The 22,301-nt window shown below is 47.3% G+C and overlaps 1 protein-coding gene across 1 annotated transcript in view; it reads right to left on the bottom strand.

Moving 5' to 3' along the window:
• The window catches only part of Cacna1f (calcium voltage-gated channel subunit alpha1 F), a 48,253-nt gene that overhangs the window by 22,802 nt on the left and 3,150 nt on the right, over positions 1-22,301 (bottom strand). The window contains exons 2-22 of the mRNA XM_090326819.1: positions 21,045-21,294; positions 19,723-19,828; positions 19,380-19,519; positions 19,022-19,164; positions 18,786-18,938; positions 16,373-16,569; positions 16,165-16,268; positions 14,028-14,218; positions 13,706-13,798; positions 13,518-13,608; positions 12,868-12,894; positions 12,565-12,725; positions 10,070-10,295; positions 8,277-8,484; positions 7,778-7,898; positions 7,577-7,658; positions 4,684-4,729; positions 4,453-4,516; positions 2,718-2,868; positions 2,232-2,361; positions 153-212 (exon numbers count right to left, since the gene is read on the bottom strand). Of these exons, the coding sequence (XP_090182945.1) occupies positions 153-212; positions 2,232-2,361; positions 2,718-2,868; positions 4,453-4,516; positions 4,684-4,729; positions 7,577-7,658; positions 7,778-7,898; positions 8,277-8,484; positions 10,070-10,295; positions 12,565-12,725; positions 12,868-12,894; positions 13,518-13,608; positions 13,706-13,798; positions 14,028-14,218; positions 16,165-16,268; positions 16,373-16,569; positions 18,786-18,938; positions 19,022-19,164; positions 19,380-19,519; positions 19,723-19,828; positions 21,045-21,294 (2,744 nt within the window). The remainder of the gene's footprint in view (positions 1-152; positions 213-2,231; positions 2,362-2,717; positions 2,869-4,452; positions 4,517-4,683; positions 4,730-7,576; positions 7,659-7,777; positions 7,899-8,276; positions 8,485-10,069; positions 10,296-12,564; positions 12,726-12,867; positions 12,895-13,517; positions 13,609-13,705; positions 13,799-14,027; positions 14,219-16,164; positions 16,269-16,372; positions 16,570-18,785; positions 18,939-19,021; positions 19,165-19,379; positions 19,520-19,722; positions 19,829-21,044; positions 21,295-22,301) is intronic.

Raw genomic sequence — 22,301 nt, forward strand, 5'->3', positions numbered from 1 at the left:
CTGGGGACCAGAGAACTTTGGGTTAGACACTAGACCTAGCAATCATTAGTGGGATAAGGAGACTTGAATTAGAGAGCAAGGCTTTAAGGATAGGTGAGGAGTGTGTTATGGTGACAACTAAGGATATGTTGTGGGGCAGGTTCATTAGTTACCTTTAGTAGAATCTCCACAGTGAAAATGGAGGTGAAGGCATAATCGAAGTACCCTAGAATCTGGGGAGAGGGTGAGAAGGGAAGCCACCGAGTCATGAGAGAAGAGGATAGAAGTGGATTATGTGTGTGTACACCTCTTTTATTTTTTGGCCAGTACTTGGGCTTGAACTCAGGGCTTTCTCAAGGCTAGTGCTCTATCACTTGAGTCACAATGGCATTTCTGGATTTTTTTTGTATTTGTGGTACCAAGGAATTGAACCCAGGGCTTCGTGCATGCTAGGCAAGCACTCTACCACTAGGCCATGCCCCTGGCCCTGTGTGTACACCCTTTATATAAGCTTTGCCTTCTTTGGTTTGTGTGTGTGTGTGTGTGTGTGTGTGTGTGTGTGTGTGTGTGTGTGTGTGTGTGTGCCAGTCCTGGGGCTTGAACTCAGGACCTGGACACTCTCCCTGAACCTTTGTGCACAAAGTTAGTACTCTACAGCTTGAGCAATAGTTCCACTCTGGCTTTTTTTGTGTGTGCTAGTTCTGATGCTTGAACTTAGGTCCTGGGCACAATCCGTAAGCTTTGTTTGCTCAAGACTAGTACTTTATCACTAGAGCCACAGCTCTACTTCCAGCATTTTGGTATAGTTAATTGAAGATGAGTCTCATGGATTTTCCTGCCTGGGCTGACTTTGAACTGAGATCCTCAGATCTCAGCCTCCTGAATAGCTTTGATGCAGGTGTGAACCTCTCAATATCCTGAAGACTTTTCTATAAAACTTTTTTTTTGCCAGTTCAGGTGCTTAAACTCAGAGCCTGGGCAATGTCCTTGGACACTTTTTGCTCAAAGCTAGCGCTCTGCCACTCCACTTCTGGCTTTTTCTGTGTATGTGGTACCAGGGAATTGAATCAAGGGCTTTGTTTCTGCTAGGCCAGCATGCTACGACTAAACCATGCTCCCAACCTGTACAAGACTTTTCTACAAAGGTTTGCCTGTCAGAGTTGATACCTTCAGTTTGAACTCCTTGCAAATTATGTGGGTGCCCTTGGGCCCACTTAATCTCTGAGCACAGCTCCCTATCCCTCCCTTCCATCCAAAGTTAAATGCTAATTCCCCATCTGAGATGCATACATGGTAAGGGTGACCACTTTAGTAGTCTGGGCCTGAGAGCTGTTTCTATGCTTGTCAGCTCAAGGCTAGCACTCTACCACTTAAGCCACAGTGCCACTTCCACTTCTTTGGTGGTTAATTGGAGATAAGGATCTCACGGACTTTGGTGCTGGGGCTGGCTTTGAACCTCGATCCTGAGATCTCATTCTCCTGAATAGCAAAGATTACAGGAAGGAATGACAGGTGCCCAGGTATCATCATCATCATCATCATCATCATCATCATCATCATCATCATCATTATTTTTGCCAGTCCTGAGATTTGAACTCAGAGCCTGGGCACTGTCCCTGCACTACTTTGGCTAGCATTCTACTCTTTGAGCCACAACATCACCGCTGACTTTTTCTGTTTATGTCATACTGAGAAATTGAAACCAGGACTTTATGCATGCTAGGAAGCCACATTCCCAGCCACCATTATTATTATTATTATTATTATTATTATTATTATTATTATTATTTGTGGGTCATGGGGCTTGAGCTCAGCCTGGGTGCTGTCCCTGAGCTCTTCAGCTCAAGGCTACCACCCTACCCTTGAGCCAAGCCCCACTTCCCATTTTCTAGAGGTTAATTGGAGATAAGAGTCTCAGGTGCTTTTGTGCCACGGCTGGCTTTGAACCTTGATCCTCAGATCTCAACCTCCTGAATAGCTAGGATTACAGGTGTGAGCCACCATGCTCGGTGTAGCCACCATTATTATTTTTTTTATTTATTTTTTGTTATCTTTAAGCAGTCGTGCAATGGGGATTCAATTCAACGTATTGTTTTCTGAGTATAACACATCTTGATCAATGTCACCCCTTTAGTAGCCAGCATTATTGATTCTCTTGCTCAGTCCCTAGAGGGGCCTTCTCCCTGTATCCCCTATGGCTCTGGTTTGTATCTTCCCCTACCCTCCCACCACCCCTTAGCCAATAGGCTTACATGGTTTCGGAAGGAATGGGCTCGGATGGGATCCTCAGCTGCCAGGGATACACTGCTGAGTATGATGAACACCAGGATAAGATTGGTGAAGACGTGATGGTGGATGAGTGTGTGGCAGGCCTTCCTCAGCCTGAGGAGTGGGGGAAAGGCTGTGGTTAGAAGCTGGGAGGCTGAGATCTGAGGATCAAGGTCAAAGCCAGCCTGGGCACAAAAGGACCCGAGACTCTTCTCTCCAATTAACCTCTAGAAAATGGGAAGTGGGGCTTGACTCAAGGGTAGGGTGGTAGACTTGAGCTGAAGAGCTCAGGGACAGTGTCCAAGCCTAGTTCAAGCCTGATGACCCACCAAACAAACAAGCAAACAAAGCTGGGACCACACTGGTGACTGAGATAGCCCAAGTGATACAGCAGTGCAGCTTCAGTAGCTCCACGCCCCTCCACCTGCACTGCCCTCCCCTGCCTTGGTCACACTGCTCCCAACACTTACGGGTTGGTTTGGCTGAGGCAGAAAAAGGCACTGCCCTCAGGGATGGGTACCACTTTCTCCTTAGGGACAACTTCCTGGAGGAGTTCCACACGCCCTGCACCCTCTTCCTCCTCCTCTTCCTCCTCTTCCTCTTCCTCCTCCACGCTTGGCCCTAGACAAATAAACAAAGAGAAACTTGATTGAGAGGACTGATGTAAAGCGATTGGAATGGTGCTTGTCATGTGGCAAATGTGTGCCCTTCCCTGCCAGAATGGCAGCTGCTTGGGAAAGGAATCTTAGTCTGTTTTGTTTAATGCTATGTGCCTAGCCCACAGAAAAGTATCTAGGATACAGCTAGAACTGAGTACATGTATGTCCAGTGAATATTGTATATGCACATAAATTGATAATAAAAGTTCTAAGAACTGGGTGTTTGTGGTTGATATCTAGCTATTAAAGAGGCTGGGATCCAGCACAAAGATCTTTTTAAAGCACTGGTGCTTCATGCCTGTAATCCTAGCTACCCAGGAGTCTAAGATCTGAGGATCACAGTTCAAAGCCAGCCCTGGCACCAAAGTCCACAAGACTCTCATCTCCAATTAACCACCAGAAAACTGGAAGTAGAGCTGTGACTCAAAGTTGTAGAGAGGTAACCTTGAGCTGAAGAGCTCAAGGACAGCACCCAGGCCCTGAGTTCAAGCCTCATGACCAATTCCCTTCCGCTCCCCCCCCCAAAAAAAAGCTTTGAGGAGTTGTGTAGTAAAACAAAAATTCTCTCCTTTAACCTTAATGTTTTAAAGTGTTAATGACTACATACTAAGCCTCTTTATTATTTCTTTCCAGGATGATCTTTTCGTGTTGGAGGTGGAACATGGGCTTTTCTACATGTCAAGCAAGCACTGTGCCATTGAGTTAAACCTTATTCCTATTTTTATGCCAGTTCTAGGCCCATGAGCTTTTTGTGCTAAAGGCTAGCACTTTACCACTTGAGCCACAGCTCCATTTCCAGCTTTCTTTGGTAGTTAATCAGAGATAAGAATCTTTCCAGCCAGGACTGGCTTTCAACTATGATCCTCAGATCTCAGCCTCTTTTTTGCCAGTCTTGGGGCTTGAACTCAGGGCCTGAGTCCTGTCCTTGAGCTTTTCCCTCAAGGCTAGCACTCTACCACTTGAGCCACAGCACCACTTCTGGCTTTTTTCTGTGTATGTGGTACTGAGGAATCCAATCTGGGTCTTGGTGCATGCTAGGCAAGCACTCTACCGCTAGGCCAAACCTCTGGCCCTCCCAGCCTCTTGAGTAGCTAGGATTATAGATATGAGCCATTGGGGCCCAACAGCCCGCGTTTTTTTTCTTTTTTGTCAATCCTGGGGCTTGAACTCAGGGCCTGGACATTGTCTCTGAACTTCTTTTGCTCAAGGCTAGCATTCTGCCTCTTACGATACAGTGCTACTTCCAGCTTTTTCTGTTTATGTGGTACTCAGTAATTGAACCCAAAGCTTCATGCATGCCAGGCAAGTACTCTGCCACTAAGTTACATTCCCAGTCCTTTTTTTGAGAAAGGTTCTTGCTATTTAACCTAGGTTGGCCTTGAACTCAAGATCCTCCTATCTCTATTTCATACGTGCTAGAATTATCAGCATGTGCTACCACACTTGGTGCCTTCAGGATGGTCTTGGAAAAACTTGTTTCCCAGAGAGGAGGGTGGGGGTCAGAAGGTATGTGCCTTGGTGGAAAGAAGACTCCACCACACTCCACCTGTCAACTTGCCTGCTTCTTCACTCTTCGCATCATTATCTCCTTCCTTCTCCTCACCACGCACCTGAAGACAGGGACATAGGAGTTACTTATGGTATGGAAAAATATATAGGATACATAGGAGGAATTCAATAATGAAGTATAGCTTCCGTAGAGGCTAAGTAGGAAAGCCACACACAGAGACAGTATAGGGGAGAGGAAGGGTGGGCAGAGCCAAGTATTCTAACTCACCAATCCACCATTCTCCTTGGGGGCATTCCCCTCCCTGCTCTTTTCTCTGTGTGGGGAAATAGGAAGATGATTGCTGTAGATAGTAACAGTTGGGCAAAGCTTGAAGAGGTTATTTGTGAGCAGAATAGACTTTTCATTGGGTTTGCTACAATTTTCCCACCTCCACACGTAACCCCATAATCTGTTTTCACAACGTGTGAAATCCTGTCTTTTTTGTTGTTGTTGTGAGTCCTAGGGCTTGAACTCAGGTCCTGGGGACTGTCCTTGAGTTTTCTCAGTGCTAGCCACAGCACCACTTCTAGCTTATTCCGTGTATTAATTAAACCCAGGGCTTCATGCGCGCTAGGCAAGCACTCTACCACTAGAGCATGATCCCAGCCCTCTGAAATCCTGTCTGGCACACTCCTATCACAACCGTCCCTTACCACTCCCAACCCCCACCAAGAGCCAAAAGCTTTAGTCTTGAACTGAAAACCATCAGCAGGAAGCAATGGAAGGAAAAAGGAGGGAAGTACAAGCGGAGGGTCAGTGATGGGGAGATGAAAGGGCATTCTGGGCCAAAGTGAGAGTTTGTGTGTGTGTGTGTGTGTGTGTGTGTGTGTGTGTGTGTGTGTGTGTGTATTTTCTCTTCGGTACTGGGGATTTAACTTAAGGCCTTTTGCCTGCTAAGCAAGAACTCTACCATTTGAGGTATGCCTCTTGTTCTCATTACTTTTTATTTTTTGTCAATCGTGGGATTTGAACTCTGGACCTAGGTGCTGTCCCTGAACTCACCAGCTCAAGGCTACTGCCCTACCCCTTGAGCCACAGTGCCACTTCCAGTATGCTGGTGGTTAACTGGAGTCTCACAGACATTTTAGTGCTCTGGCTGGCTTTGAACCACGATCCTCAGATCTCAGCCTCCTGAGTAGCTAGGATTAGAGGCGTGAGCCACTGGGCCTGGCTTACTTATTTTTGTGTGTGTGTGCCGATATTTGGGGCTTGGACTCATGTTCTGGGTGTTATCCCTGGGCAATTTTTTTCTTGCCCAAAGTTGGTGCTCTACCATCTGAGCACAGCTCTACTTCTGCCTTATTCTGAAGATCTTGATTCAAAGGCAGCTCAGGCAGTAAAGAAGGTGAGCCTCTTATCTTCAATTAATCACTAGAAAAGGGGAAGTTGTGCTGTGGCTCGAGGGGTAGGGCGGTAGTCTTGAGCTGAAGAGCTCAGGGACAGCGACCAGGTCCAGAGTTCAAGCCCCATGACCCACAAAAAAAGGAGAAAAAAAAGAAATGCCTGTTCAAGCCAGTCACAGTGGCTCATGCCTGTAATGCTACTAAGGAGGCTGAGATCTGAGGATTGAAGTTCAAAGCCAGCACAGGCACAAAAGTCCATGAGGCTCTCTAATTAACCACCAGAAAAGTGGAAGTGGTGATGTGGCTCAAACTGGTAAAGTGCTAGCCTTGAGCTGAAGAGCTCAGGGACAGTGTCCATGTCCTAAGTTCAAGCCCCAAGACCAACCAATAAAAAAAAAAGCCTATACAGCCCAGATGCCCTTCAATAGATTAGTGGATCCAAAAAATGTACTACCTATACACAATGGAATTTCATACGGCCATTAAAGTAAAATTATGTTCCTTGCATGGGAATGGATGGATCTAGAACAAATCATGTAAGCTAAGCTCAGATAAACAGATGGTGCATGCTTTTTCTCACAAGAGGTTTTTCTCTTCGTTACTGCTTTTTTTTTTTTGTTTGTCAGTCATGGGACTTGAACTCTGACCTAACCCTTGATCCAGAGCCCCATTTCTGGTTTTCTGGTGGTTAATTGGAGATAAGAGTCTCATGGACTTTAGTGTCTGGGCTGGCTTTGAACCCCACTTCTCAGATCATAGCTTCCTGAGTAGCTAGGATGATAGGGGTGAGCCACCTCGCTCAGCTTTTTCTTTGGTTTTATTTGGTCTTGTTTGTTATCTGTCTTTGAAAGGATAAGGGGTGGCACAGAAATGGAGGGACAAAGGGTGAACAAATGTAGCAGGGGTACCTACTGGACCCTATATTGACATTGAACTATACAACTTGTGGGTGGGGATGGGATAGAAAAACTGGGAGAGAATGAGGGAAGGGGTGACATTGTCCAAGAAGAAATGTACTCTTGCCAGATGTGGTGGCTCACACCTGTAATCCTAGATGTTCAGGAGGCTGAAATCTGAAGATCAAGGTTCAAAGCCAGCCCGGGCACTAAGAAAGTAGGATTCTTTTTTTTGCCAGTCCTGGGCCTTGAGCTCAGGGCCTGAGCACTATCCTTGGGCTTTCTTAAGGCTAGAACTCTACCACTTGAGCCACAGCACCACTTTGGGCTTTTTTTTCTATGTATGTTGTACCTAGGAATCGAACCTGGGCCTCTGTGCATGTTAGACAAGCACTCTACCACTAGGACAAACTCCCAGCCTCCAGGCAAAAAAAAAAAAACCCAAAGACAAAACAAAGCAAAAAACTGTAACCCCTCTATATATCATGTTTATAATAACAATAAAAAATTACAAAAGAGGCTGGGAGCATGGCTTAGTGCTACAGAGCTTGCCTAGTATGCACCAAAGCCCTGGCTTCAATCCCTCAGTACCACATACACAGGAAAAGCCTGCAGTGGTGCTGTGCTCAAGTGGTAGAGTGCTAGCCTTGAGAATAGAAAGGCTCGGGGACAGTGCCCAGGCTGAGTTCAAGCCCCAGGACTGGCAAAAAACAAACCAACAAAAAATGAAAAAAGAACTGCTTGTTGAATCAATGTGTGGTAGAAGCTTGTATGTGAAACTGGGGATTACTAGGGAGATTGGAGGTATGTCTGGTGGTGTGGGATGTGTGTGAGACTCCTCAGTCAGGGAAAGACTGTGTTAGAGTCCGAACCAGAGCTCACCTGCTCTTGTTCTTGGTGGTGCCTGCATCCCCACTAGCCAGGTTATCCACAGCAATGGCAAGAAACACATTCAACAAGATATCTTGCATGAGCTCAGGCTGAAAAGATGGGAAATTAGCCTCCCTGCGAACTTCTGAGGACTCCCCCCCCCATCCACGCCCCAGCCTGCTCCCAGCCAGCTCCTCAGAGCCCCAAGGATACAGTTTCCACAGATGAAGAGAATGATGAAATAGACACACACCAGCATCCCTGGGAAGAAAGGGCCCCCGTAGGCCATGATACCATCATACATGACCACGTTCCAGTCCTCCCCTGTCAGGATCTGGGAGGGGATGAGAAGTCACCATGAAGGGTTTTGGTTTTGTTTTGGGTTATTTTGGGGGGGGGGGCCGTGGTAGGAAATGAACTCTGAGGCTGGACCCTGTCTTTGAGCTGTTCTGCTCAAGGCTGGAACTTTACCACTTTAAGCCATAGCACCACTTCCGGTTTTCTGGGGGTTAATTGGAGATAAAAGTCCCATGGACTTTTATGCCCAGGCTGGCTTTGAACCAGGATCCTCAGATATCAGCCTCCTGGGTCGCTAGGATTACAGCTGTGAGTCACCAGTACCCGGCACCATGAAGTTCTTTGGGACCTTCCATATTCCATTCTACCCTTCCCTGCCCCACAACACACCCATTTCTCAGTCTCCCGGCTTTACCTGAAAGACAGTGAGGAGAGCCTGGGGGAAAGTGTCAAAGGTGCTTCGCTTGGTGTGTGTCTGGTCAAAGTTGAATTTGCCCCCAAACAGTTGCATGCCAAGCAGAGAGAAGATGATGATAAACAGGAAGAGAAGAAGCAGCAAGGATGCGATCGATTTCATGGAGTTGAGTAGGGATGCCACTAGATTGCTCAGTGATGCCCAGTGCCTGCAGAAAGGATATAAAGGGCAGGGCTGGCATCCTGTCCACTGAGATCCAGGAGTCATGGTAGTGTTCCTGGATCAATCTAAGTAGGTCATGGGAAGTTGGACATTAGTGGCTCATGCCTGTAATCATTGCTACTCAAGAGGCTAACATCTGGGGACGGGAGTTTGGCCTAGTGGTAGAGTGCTTGCCTAGCATACACGAAGACCCAGGTTCAATTCCTCGGTACCACATACATAGAAAAAAGCCAGAAGTGGTGCTGAGGCTCAAGTGGTAGAGCTCTAGCCTTGAGAAAGTCCAAGGACAGTGCTCAGGCCCTGAGCTCAAGCCCAGGACTAGCAAATAAAAAAGAGGCTAACATCCGAGGATTGAGGTTCAGGTTCAAAGTCAGTCCAAGCAGGAATGTCTGTGAGACTCTTATCTCTAATTAACCCCCCCCCCACACACGGAGTGGAGCTGTGGCTCAAGTGCTACAGCATTTGCCTTGAGTGAAAAAACCAAATGAAAGCATGAAGCCACGAATTTAAGCCCCAGTATTGGCATATGCACACAAAGGTAAATAACTAAAATAGGCTGTGGGGTCAAAGTTGAGATTTGTGGGCTGCAATGCGGTGAGAGTCAAAAATGAGGGGATTGCTGAGCTTGGGGTTCAGGTTAGCCTTAGGATTGTCATGGGAAATGACGTTTGGATACAAGTGTAGTTTGTAGGTATACAGATTTGGAATTGGATATGGAACTGGGATAAGGTTGACAGTTGGTCTAGGAGAGGGAATGAGAGGAGGTTGGGGGCTGAGGCAGGAAATGCGCCTGGAGATGGGGTGAATTTTAGGAAGTAGGGATTTGTTTGCAACTTGAGATTGGCATTGTAGTTAGTAGTTATGACTGAGAATGGGAGTTAGGGATGAGGTGAAAGTCTGGGTTGGGCTTAACATTGGATAGTAGAGTTGGTAATAGACCTGTGGGTGATGCATGTTGAGGAGTTGGGATTAGAAAAGGTGTTACATTTTGCAGGTTGGAAATGAGTATGGAGTTGAGTTTGAACATAGCCTTGGGAATAATGTTGGAACAGAAGTTGAGGTTGAAGGAGATGGAAATGCAGTAGATTTTTCCTAATTTACTCTACTCTCCACAAAGGGAGAAACTGTCACTTTCTATTTAGTTCTGTGTGCCAGTATTGAGGCTGGAACTCAGGGGCTCAAGTCCTTACTTAGCTCTTTCTGATCAAGTCTGTCACTCTACTATTTAAGCCACATATTCATTTTTAGCTTTTTTTTCCTGGTTAATTGGAGGTAAGTCTCTGGAATTTGTCTGCTTAGGCTGGCTTCCAATTTGGTCCTCAAATCTCAGCCTTCCTGAATAGGATTACACGTGTGACTCACTAGCACCTGGCTGAAGGTGGGAACACATGTCTGCTTTGATTCCTACTCTTTCCCTACAGCATAGACCCAACATGCAGTAGGTGCTCCATGTGCGTTTGCTAAATAAATGGTGAGGCAGCTAAGATTGTCACTGGACATGAGGTATGGCAAAGCAGTCTGCTTGTGAATTTGTATTTGGGAACCCAATCTCTCCTCCCCTGAGTACACACCTGGTGACCTTGAAGATCCTGAGGAGACGAACACATCGGAGCACGGAGATGCCAAGAGGCTGCATGGCACCCACCTCCACCAAGGTGGTCTCCAGGATGCCCCCACAGACCACGAAGCAGTCAAAACGATTGAAGAAGGAAGAGACATAGACAGAAGGCCCCAGACCATACAGCTTGAGAAGCATCTCCACGGTGAACAGACAGAGCAGCACTTTGTTGGCATATTCTGTGGAGAGAATGGCTGGGTGATTAGACTGGCCAGCTTCTGGGGTGACATGGGAGAGTAAAGGCCATATAGGATCTTGGGGGTAAGCAGTATCAGGCCAGCCACAAGCTGGTGGTGAGGGGCTGTGGGGTGGGGCTTGGAAGGGCCTTAAAGCTGGGGTAAGGAGCAGAGGTAGGCTTGGAGTTAGCCTCTGAGAGTTAAGGAAAGCTTTAAATCCAGGGTCAAGCATTTTTGTTTTTAATCTTCTGGTATGATGCTTGATCTTAGGATCTGTGCTATCCTTGTTTGTTGTTATTGTTTGGTAAAAACCAACACTACCATTTGACACACACCTTCATTTCTAACTTCTTGGTGTTTAATCAGGGCTTTTTCTATCCTGGCTGGCCTTGAACTCTGATCTTTGAATCTCAGCTTCCTAAGATCTATGAGGTGTGAACCACCACTGGAGATATGAGCCACTGTTGCCATTTATTTATTTAGCCCAGTTCTGGGGCTTGAACTCAGAGCTTGGGCACTGTCCATAGACTTTCCTCAAGGTAAGCACTCTACCATTTGAGGAACAGCACCACTTCTGGCTTTTCCATGTATGTGGCACTGAGGAATCAAACAACCGGGTCTTCATGCATGCTAGGCAAGCACTCTACCACTACACCAAACTCCAGGACCCTTTTACTTTATTTTTTTAACTTTTTTTAGTTGGGGGGGACTTGAACTCTGCCTGGGCACTGTCCCTGAGCTATTCAGCTCAAGGCTAGCACTCTGACACTTTGAGCCACAGGGCCAATTCCAGTTTTCTGATTGTTAATTGGAGATAAGAATCTCATGGACTTTTGTGCCCTGACTGGCCTTGAACCTTGATCCTCAGATCTCAGCCTCCTAAATAACTAGGATTACAAATGTGAGCCAATGGCAACTGGCTTTTATTTTTATCTTTGTATTTTGCATTTTTCTTATTTTCTTTTTTCTTTTTTTTCCAGTCCTGGGCTTAAGCTCAGGGCCTGAGCACTGTCCTTGGATTTTTCTCAAGGCTAGAGCTCTACCACTTGAGCCTTAGCACCACTTCCGGCTTTTTCTAAGTATGTGGTACTGAGGAATCGAACCCGGGTCTTTGTGCATGCTAGGCAAGCACTCAACCACTAGGCCAAATTCCCGGCCCAAATAGCTTGTTTTTTTTTTTTTTTTTTGCCAGTCCTGGGCTTAAGCTCAGGACCTGAGCACTGTCCTTGGATTTTTCTCAAGGCTAGAACTCTACCACTTGAGCCTCAGCACCACTTCTGGTTTTTTCCAAGTATGTGGTACCAAGGAATGGAACCTAGATCTTCATGCATGCTAGGCAAACACTCTACCACTAGTCTAAACTCCCAGCCCGTATTTTGCATTTTTCTCTGCAGGAAATGGATCCCAGAGCCTGATGCTTCTTAAGCACATGGACTACTGCATTGCACTCCCAGTTTTGAGTCTGAAGTGTTGTTTGTACTGAGGCTAGCTTCAGGACTAAAGGTAAAAACAAGCTCAATAAATATATTTATAGGTCCCAATGAATAACATTACTTATTAAACATTCACTTAAATACATTCACTTTGTGGGGACCACGTGACACATTAAGCACTTTCCATTTGAAGCCACTTAATCCATGTTGTGGATGAAACAGACACAGACAAGTTATTTTGCTAGGACACCATGATGTTAAGAGCCTGGATTTGGGAGCCAGACTGACTGAGTTCTAATTTCAAGTCTGCTTCTCAACAAGCTGATTCTCAGGACTTACCCCTCCAGCATCTTGGCAATCAGTAACTTGACTCTTAGTACTGAATTCACACAGAATTGTAGTGATGAGTCGAGACATGTGAAATGCTAAGAACAGGCCAGGCGTGGTGGCTCATGCCAGTAATCCTAGCTACTCAGGAGGCTGAGATCTGAGGATTGATGTTCAAAGCCAGGCCAGGCACTCAAGTCTGTGAGATTCTTATCTCCAATCAACCACCAGAAAACCAGAAGTGGCGCTGTGGCTCAAGGGGTAGAGCAGTAGCCTTGAGCTGAAATGTTCAGGGATAACGCCCAGGCCCAAAGTTCTAGTCCCACAACTGACAAAACAACAACAAAAGAAATGCTGAGACTAGAACAAGGTAGGATTGGATAGGCTAATGATTGTGCATTTATATTGGCAGCAAGATAGTGGGCTCTGAGGCTCCCTAGACAATACTGGATTTGAACCTATAGGTTGGAGGAAGCCAGGAATGGAAGAGAGTTGACAGGCTGAGGGGGTACCTTGGGTCTGGGTGAGCCATAGGGGTTGCCCATGATGCTCTGAGGCGATGGTCAGTGTGTTGAGGAAGACAAGCAACAGTACAGCCCAGTAGCAGGCATTGGATTTCACAGCTCGCCGGCAACGAGCCCGGAGTCCCCGGTTAGCTCTTCGGAGGCGGCGGCTGGAGGAAGAGATTCCACCATTAAGATCACCTACATAAGCCTGGGGAGCCCAAGTAAGGGAGCTCAAGTAAGGAAGGACTTGACAGTGGGAGGGCTCTCAAAGTGACATGGCCAAGGAATTGTGCAACTTTCCCAACTCACCAAACCCTGGTTTTCATGATCTTGTTCCTGGAAAAGAAGAGACGGAGAGATGACTGTCATAAAGGAATGAAAAGGGTCAGCAGGTAGGCCCAGAGGTTAGGGACTGAAATCTAGGTTTGAGGCAAAAGCAAGAACTAAGGGTCAGGGTCTGGGCAGGCCAGGGATAAGGGCTGAGGATTGCTTGGCACAAGTGATTCATGCCTGTAATCCTTGCTGTATTGCTGGCTGAGACCTGAGGATCTGATAGTAACCCAGGTAGACAAATCTGAGAGATACTTATCTCCAGTTAACCATCAAAAATCAAGAAGTGGAGCTATGGCTCAATTAGTAAAATGAGAACCTTGGTTGCAAAAGGTAAGGAAAAGGCCAGTAGCCTAGTTGTAGAGTGCTTGCCTCACATGCACAAAGCCCAGGGTTCAATTCCTCAGTACCACATACACAAGAAAAGCTGGAAGTGGTGCTATGGCTCAAGTGTCAGAGTGTTAACCTTGAGCAAAAAGTGTACAAGGACAGTGCCCAGGCCCTGAGTTCAAGTCCCACCACTAGCAAAAAAAATGCTAAGGAACGATGTCCAGAGTCCTGAGTTCAAGCCCCAGTTTCGGCACACACACACACACACACACACACACACACAGAGCTGAGATCCTCACAGGCAGCGTGTACAACTATCCACAGTCCCTTCTTCATCTTCATCTCCTGGGGTGTCTGCCATTGAACCAGTGTCACTGGCAGGGAGGCTGGCTATGGGTAAAATGAAGACAAAGGTCAGGACTTGAAAACCCTAGGTCCTGCTTTTACTTTTTCTCCTCTGCCTGCCCACCTCCAGCTGGGCTCTCACCATGGCTACTGGTGGAGTGGGTTGAGCGAGTGGAGTGACTAAACCAGCGCAGATGTCCACGCCTCCTATTGGTCAGTTCAGATAGCCGTGGTCCTGTGGGGCCAGAAAGGAAAGGGGAGGAGGATGACCTGGGATAGAATTAGGACTATGTCTGGGGGGGGGGGTGCTATGGGGAATATTGTCACCTGAATGTTGATGGTCTGGGCTAGAACTGGGGGTGGAGTCTATAGGTATAGCTTGACTCTCAGGCAGTATTTTAGGAGAGTGGGCTACATGCGGGGCAGGAATGGAGTAGGGAATGAGCCAGATTGGGGTTGCCTACGATGGCCAGCTCGACCCTCTTCAGCCATAGAACCAAAGTTGCCCTCTGCTGAAGGGTCTTCAAGGTCCAGCTCCTCAGCCTGTGTGATCCAGTCCAAGTAGCCCCGCAAGTCCTCTTCCATCTGCTGCTTCTCCCGCAGCTTTTGGAAGTCACCTCGTGCCTTTGCCTTCTCTCTCTCCTTGGAGAACTCCCTGAAGGAAGAGATGGGAGAATAGGTAAGGAAGCCACCTCAGTACCCTCATTTCACCATGCCAGCTACGTGAGCTTCCTGGCAATTCACCAAATATATCAAACATAGTCTAGCCTCTGAGCTTTTGCATTAGCTGTTCCTATTGCTTGGGAGACAATTTCCTGAGATAGTCACATGGCCTACTCCCTCAACTTTGTTTCATTTATACTCACATAAAGCTTAGTGGTAGGGTGCTTACCTAGCATGCATGAAGCCCTGGGTTTGATTCCTCAGTTCCACACAATTAAAAAAATGTGTCCACAAGCCAGGCGCAGTGGCTCATGCCTGTAATCCTAGCTACTCAACAAGCTGAGATCCGAGGATCTTTAGTGCCAAAGCCATCTTGAGCACTAAAAAAACAAGAGACTCTTATTTGCAATTAACCACTAGAAAAGTGTAAGTGGCAGAAGTGGCACTGTGGCTCCAGGGGTAAGGTGGTAACCTTGAGCTGAAGAGCTCCGGAATAACGTCCAGGCCCAGGGGTAGGATGGTAGCCTTGAACTGAAGAAGTCAGGGACAAAGCCCAGGCCCAGAGTTCAAGCCCCACGACTGACCCGCCCCCCATGTTCACAATGAATCCAGTTTTTTTTTTCACCAGCCCTAGGATTGAGTGCAGGGCTTGAGCACTGTCCTTAGGTTTTCTCGAAGCTAGAACTCTACCATTTGAGCCATAGAACCACTACCAACTTTTTCTATGTATGTGGTACTGAGGAATCTAACCCAAGTCTTCGCGCATGCTTGGCAAGCACTCTACCACTAGGCCAAACTCCTGGCCCCCAATGTACTCTGTTCTGATGTCTGCCCTTCCTCCCTTCCTTCCTTCCTTCCTTCCTTCCTTCCTTCCTTCCTTCCTTCCTTCTTTCTTTCCTTCCTGTCCCTCTCAACCTCTCTGTCTCTTTCTCTGTCTCTCTGTCCTTCCTTCCTTCTTTCTCTCTCTGTCTTTCTTTTGGTCCTGAGGCTGAAACTTAGGGACTAGGTGTTGCCCCTGAGTTTTTTTGCTGAAGGGTAGCACACTATCGCTTCACCTATAGCTCTACTTCTCACCTTTTGCTGGTTAATTGGATTAACGTCTCCCTGACTTTCTTACCTGGGCTAGCTTCAAGCCTTGATCTTCATATCTCAGCCTCCTGCGTAACTAGGATTACAGGTACAAGCCAGCAGTGCCGGGCCACCTATTACATTTTTGTTGTTGGTGGTTGTGGGGCTTGAACTCAAGGACTTGGTGCTGCTCCTGAGCTCTTTCACTCAAGGCTAGCACGCTACAATTGTGAGCCACAGCGTTACGTCTAGTTTTTTTTTTTGCCATTCCTGGGCATAAGCTCAGGGCCTGAGCGCTGTCCTTGGACTCTCAAGGCTAGAGAGCTCTACCACCTCAGCACCACTTCCAGCTTTTTGCTATGTATGTGGTACCAAGGAGTTGAACCCGGTCTTCATGCATGCTAGGCAAGCACTCTACCACTAGGCCAAACTCCTGGACCCACGTCTAGTTTTTGAGTGGTTAAGTGGAGATAAGAGTCTCATAGGGACTTCAGGGCCAAGGCTGGCTTTGAACTGCGATCTTCATATCTCGGCCTTCTGAGTAGTTAGGATTATAGATGTGAGCCACCGGTGCCCAGCACCTCTTACATTGGGAAAACAGTTCTTTCCATAGTAAATGTTTAAGGTTAAATGAAGAAACATTTCCGAATGTTTTTGAACAGGTGGAAGTGTCCCTTAGTGGTAGTGCTCTTGCCTAGTATGCATAACAAAAGAAACCAACCAACAAACATCTACACAGTTAGGTTTTAGAGATGCCTAGGAATTTTCTGACACACAAAAGCACTGGAAAGGGCTGTATTTTATGGGTGTGTGTGTGGGGGGGGAAATGGGACTGCAGTAATGGAAAAATAGAATGTCTAGGCTTCTCACCCGCTCAGGACACCAAGCACAAGGTTAAGGACAAAGAATGATCCAAAGATGACAAGGCTGACGAAATATACCCAGGGTAGCTCATATCCCATGGCATCCTGCATCTGGAAAGACAGAACATAGTTCCTTCAGGGAATGTAGGCAGCCCACTTGAACTGGAGCGGAAGGCAGGTTCCTTTTGAGCTATGTGCTTGCTTGTTCATCTCACCCAGTAGAGGACATCAGTCCAACCTTCCATGGTGATACACTGGAAGACAGTCAGCATGGCAAAGAAGAAGTTGTCAAAGTTGGTGATGCCACCATTGGGCCCAGGCCAGCGCCCTCGACACTCAGTCTGGTTCAGCATGCACACCCGACCAGAGCCTGAAGATGCACAAGGCGATGGATCTTCCTCTGCCTCTACATCTGTGAGAAAAGTGGAGGTCAGGGATATGAAGCATGGCCATTAGTAGGCTATAGGAAGAAATTCCTGGCATTCAGGAGCCCCTCACAGAAAGTTTGACTCAGAAGCCAGGCATTGGTGGTTTATGCCTGTAATCTTAGTTACTCAGGAGGCTAGATGTAAGGATTGAGGTTCAAAGCCAGCCCAGGTTGGAAAGTCCATGAGACTCTTTATCTCCAATTAACCACCAGAAAACTGGAAGTGGTGCTGTGGGTCAAAGTGGCAGAGTGCTAGCCATGAACAGAAAGAGCTCAGGGACAGCATCCATTCCCCAAGTTCAAACCCCATGGCAATAACAAGAAGTAGAAAAAAGAAAGTTTGACTAAGGATCCTAGAGTTTTGTAACGCATGGGCAACCCCTAGCTCCTTCTCTGGAGCCAAATTCTCTGAGGGAAAGCTGAGGATCTCACTAGCAGGGTTCTTCTGAGTGCTGGTGGTTCACATCCATAATCCTAGTTCCTCAGGAGGCTGACATCTGAGGATCTTGGTTTGAAGCAAGCTTGGGCAGACAGGTCTGAGATACTCTTATTTTCTTTTTGTTGTGTGTGGGTCATGGGGCTTGAACTCGGCCCAGGCGCTGTTCCTGAGCTCTTTAGTTCAAGGCTACCACCCTACCCTTGAGCCAAGCCCCACTTTCCATTTTCTAGAGGTTAATTGGAGATAAGGCCTACCCTGAGATACTCTTTTTTTTTTTGCCAGTCCTGGGGTTTGATCTCAGGGCCTGAGCACTATCCTTGGGTTTTTCCTCAAAACTAGCATTTTGCCACTTGAGCCACAGCATCATTTCTGGCTTTTTCTGTGTATGTGGTACCGAGGAATTGAACCTGGGACTTCGTGCATGCTAGACAAGCAAAACGTTAACTTTTTTTTTGCCAGTCCTGGGGCTTGAACTCAGGGGCTGAACACTTATCCTTGGGCTTTCTCAAGGCTAGAGCTCTAACCACTTGAGCCACAGCACCGCTTCTGACTTTTCTATGTATGTGGTACTGAGGAATCGAATGTGAGTCTTCGTGCATGCTAGGCAAACACTATACCACTAGGCCAAACTCCTGGCCCTGAGATATTCTTATTTCTTTCTTTTTTTTTTTTTTTTGCCAGTCCTGGGCTTAAGCTCAGGGCCTGAGCACTGTCCTTGGACTTTGGACTTTCTCAAGGCTAGAGCTCTACCACTTGAGCCTCAGCACCACTTCTGGCTTTTTTCTATGTATGTGGTACCGAGGAATCGAACCCGGGTCTTCATGCATGCTAGGCAAGCACTTTAACCACTAGGCCAAACTCCCGGCCCTCTTATTTCTTTTTTTTGCCAGTCCTGCCTGAGCTTGAGCTCAGGGCCTGAGCACTGTCCTTGGGCTTTCCTCAAGGCTAGTATTCTACCCTGAGCTACCACACCATTTCTGGCTTTTTCTATGTATGTGGTACTGAGGAATCGAACCCGGGTCTTCGTGCATGCTAGGCAGGCACTCTACCACTAGGCCAAACTCCCAGCCCCAGATATTCTTATTTCTAACTAACCAGCAAAAATCTATTAAATGGAGGGAAATGGAGGTGTGGTGCAAGCAATAGAGCACCAGCCTTAAGAAGAAAATGCCAAGCAAGAGTTTCTCTCTCTCTCTCTCTCTCTCTCTCTCTCTCTCTCTCTCTCTCTCTCTCTCTCTCTCTCTCTCTCTCTCTCTCTCTGTGAAGCATGTATCTGATGTATCTGTACTATGGAGTATTGTGAATTTCAAGAGTCTCTTGAAAAGAGGGTAGAAGAGCTTGAAGTGAAGCCTGGATTAAAGGACCAGTTGTTAAGGATGAAGTCTGAAATGCAGAACAGGGTCTTAGGCACTACATGAGTCAGATCTCCAGCTCTGGTTTTTGCTGATTATTTTAGAGATACTCTTGTGAGTATCTTCCTGGGCTTGCCTCCATCACCGATCCTCTGCATCTCAGCCTGCTGAGCAACTTGGACCTTATCCACTGTGTACCTAGTTTAGAGCAAAGTCCTCCAATGTAGATGTAGGGGTGAAGCTTGCTTATCCACGGGTAGAACCTGAGCCTGATTTCTGGTGGTGGTGGTGGTGGGGTGTGTGTGTGTGTGTGTGTGTGTGTGTGTGTAAGGGGGGGCAGAGTCGTGATTTCAGCCTGTTTCCTTCAAAGAAGTTGAGGCCTAGGATTCAGGTATGGTGAGCTGACTGACCAGATCCCAAGAAGTAACACGTCTTGTGCATGCGTCCAAGGAACAGCTCCAATCCGATAATGGCATAAATGATTATGACGAACAGTACCAGCAGTGCGATGTGCAACAGAGGCACTAAGGCCTTCATGATGGAATTGAGGACTATGTGCAGGCCTGTGGGAAGGAAAAGGCGGGGTCAGCGTAGCCCCACCTCCAGCCTCACCCTCACCTCCAACCTGGAGGTGCCTGCCACTTACTTGGGACTCCAGACACCAGTCTCAGTGGCCGCAGCACCCTAAATGCCCGCAAAGCTTTCACATCGAAGCCCCCTGGCTTCCCTCCAGTATGTGGGGCATCGCCTGGTCGCCCAGGTCCCTGTTCCAGCAGCACGCTAAACAGCCTGATGGTGAAGCACGGAAAGGACAAGATCAGGTTTTGGACTTCCTCCTCACCCCTCCCTTCTCAACAAAAGCACAAATCCCAATTAGTGAAAGAGCAAATGACTTGAAATATGTTAACCTTGCTAACTCTGGCTAGCGAATAGGGGCTTAGCTTCCCAGAGCTTGGAATTGAATGGGGCTAAGGGCAGGAAGTCCCCAGTCTGAAGATGCGCACCCGACCACGACGATGATGAAGTCGAGTAGGTTCCAGCCATTGCGGATATAGGCGCTGGGGTGGAGTACAAGCCCATAGGCTACAATCTTGAGCACAGTCTCCACAGTGAAAATGACCAGGAATACGTATTCCACTTGCTCCTGGGGGCGGAGCCAGGGGCGGGGAAGAAAGTACGGGGGGTTATTTGGGGGCAGAGTCAGACTCGGTTCAGGAGGAGTTAGAAGGGGCAAATTCCAGAGGGTGGGGTGAGTAGGTTAGAAAGAGGCGGAGCCTGGCTGGAAGGCTAGAGGTGTGGCTCTAATTGGCTCCCAGGTGGCCAGGGACCCGGAGGGTTGGGACTCACCAGGTTGTGGTTGGCTGTGTTGGAGTCGTCCTCAGGGAAGGGGATGTAAACCCCCAGGGCCACGCAGTTGGCAAAGATGGTCAGCAAGATGAGGATGTCAAAAGGTCTCAGGTAGACACAGTCAAGGACCCAGGAAGAGCAGTTTACAACACCCACATTCCCTTTGGGGCCCTTCCCACCTAGTGCTGACTCAGGACTTGCAGTTATGTCAATGTTATGACATTCTGCAATTCTCAAAGCTTCATTCGAGCTTTGACTTAGACCACCTCTCCCCAATTGTAATTATTCCCAACTCTTGCTTTGATTTCATCTTTGATTTTTTTTATGGTGAGTCCTGGGGCTGGAACTCAAGGCCTGGGCACTGTCTCTGAGCTTATCTTGCCCAAGGCTCTACCACTTGAGACACAACTCCACTTTTTTTTTGGTGATTATTGGGAGATAAGTCTCATGGATTTTTCTTTCTGGGCTGGTTTCGAACTGCAACCCTCAGATATCAGCCTCCTGTGTAGCCAGGATTACAGGAGAGAGACACCCACAACCTGCCCTTTGTGTGTATGTTTTCCTATGTAGTCCAGGTTGACCTTGAACAGGACATCCTCCTGTTGCAATTTCTAAGGCATTTCAACGCCTGACAGGCAAACAGGCCTACCATATTTGATTTAGTCCTTGACTTGACTCCTCGCCCCCCTTTTATTCTGGCTTGGCTGGGGATGGAATCCAGCAGAGTATTTGCATGCTACCACTGAACTATACCCCCATTCCAGGAATTCCCTGTTCCCATCTTTTGACTCCTGACACTTCGTGACTTGGCCCCTTTCCATTTGAGTCCTGATTCAATGTTTGACTCTTGATACACTAGTGACCCTTACCCCTGAATCTTTTTTTGGTCGGTCCTGGGACTTGAGCACTATCTTTGGGATTTCTCAAGGCTATCACTCTACCACATGAGCCATAGCACACTTGTGGCTTTTTCTATGTATGTGGTAGAGAGGAATTAAACCCGGGTCTTCATGCATGCTAGGCAAGCCACTAGACTAAAATCCCAGCCCCAGCCCCCCTGAATCTTTTTTTTCTGTCGGTTGTGGGGCTTGAACTCTGGGCCTGAGCACTGTCCCTGAGCTCTTTAGCTCAAGGCTACCACCCTACCCCTTGAGCCACAGTACCACTTCTGGTTTTCTGGTGGATAATTGGAAATAAGAGTCTTACGGACTTCAGTGCCCTGTTTGGTTTTGAACCACAGTCCTTAGATCTTAGACTCCTGGATAGCTAGGATTAAAGGCATAAGCCATCGATGCCTGGCACCCCTGAGTCTTTCAGGATACTTCCACTCCACGATACTGATGCAGGACCGACGTAGAGGATTAGCTAGAGTGAGGCAGAAGAGTGCTCTTGGTGACCTCTGGGCACTGGCCACTGCCACTGTCTTGTGCTTATTGTGCTGTGTCCTTCGCTTAGGAGTCTCTAGGCCTGAGGTCCCATTGACGTCACCTCCTGAGGCTGGAGGCCCTGGGCACAGCACCCACTCTGGACCAGGGCCTATGCCATTGACTGGACTGGGTTCAGATGTGGTGTCTATGTAGAGAAACAAAATCACAGGGAGACATGACATTGAGGCAATCATAGCTCCTTCTTCCTTGATCCTACTCCTCTATTTGAAGGAGGGAGAGAAGAGCATGCAAAATGAGGGAGAATTGAGTGTACCTGCGTTAAGGATTGAAGCATAAGAAATAATTCTGTGGCTGAGTACCAGTGGTTCAAGCCTGTAATCCTAGCTACTCAGGTGGCAGAGATCTGAGGATTGACATTCAAAGCCACCTCAGACAGAAAAATCTCAGATACTTTTATCTTTAATTAGCTAGCAAAATGCCTAAGATAGAGAGAGGTGTATTTCATGTGATAGAGTGACAGACTTGAAGGAAAGAGTTAAGGGACATTGCCTAGGCCCCAAGTTCAAGCCCTAGTACACAGGAAAGAGTTAGTGTTGGAATAAAAATTGGTATGGTAGCCAGGCACTGGCAGCTCACAGCTCTAATTTTAGCTGCTCAGGAGGCTAAGATCTGAGGATTACTGTTTACAGCAAGTCCAGGCAGGAAAGTCTGAGACTCTTATCTCCAATTAACCACCAAAAAGTCAGAAGAGCTGTGTCTCAAGTAGTAGTTAGCCTTGAACAATAACAATAGCTCAGGGACAGGGCCAAGGCTCTGAGTTCAAGCCCCAGGAGTGGCACACACAGACACAGAAACAGACACACACACATACACAATTGGTACGGAGTGAGAATTACAAAATATTGTCATATAGTGGGCCTAAGTTTATATGGCTGGAAACAAATTTAAGGCTAAATTGAAGTAGTGGATTTTATGTTGGTGAGGTTGGATTTAAATGTAGGTGAGAGGGACCAGGAATTTAGACTAGTGGTAGAGTGCTTGCTTAGCATGCACAAAGACCCAGGTTTAACTCTCCGATACCATATACACAGACAAAAAGTCAGAAGTGGTACTGTGGCTCAAGTGGTAGAGCTCTAGCCTTAAGAAAACCCAAGGACAGTGCTTAGGCCCTGATTTCAAGTCCCAGGACTG

Source organism: Megascapheus bottae, chromosome X (genome assembly GCF_031878675.1).
Source record: "Megascapheus bottae isolate mThoBot1 chromosome X, mThoBot2.hap1, whole genome shotgun sequence".
NCBI lineage: Eukaryota > Metazoa > Chordata > Mammalia > Rodentia > Geomyidae > Megascapheus > Megascapheus bottae.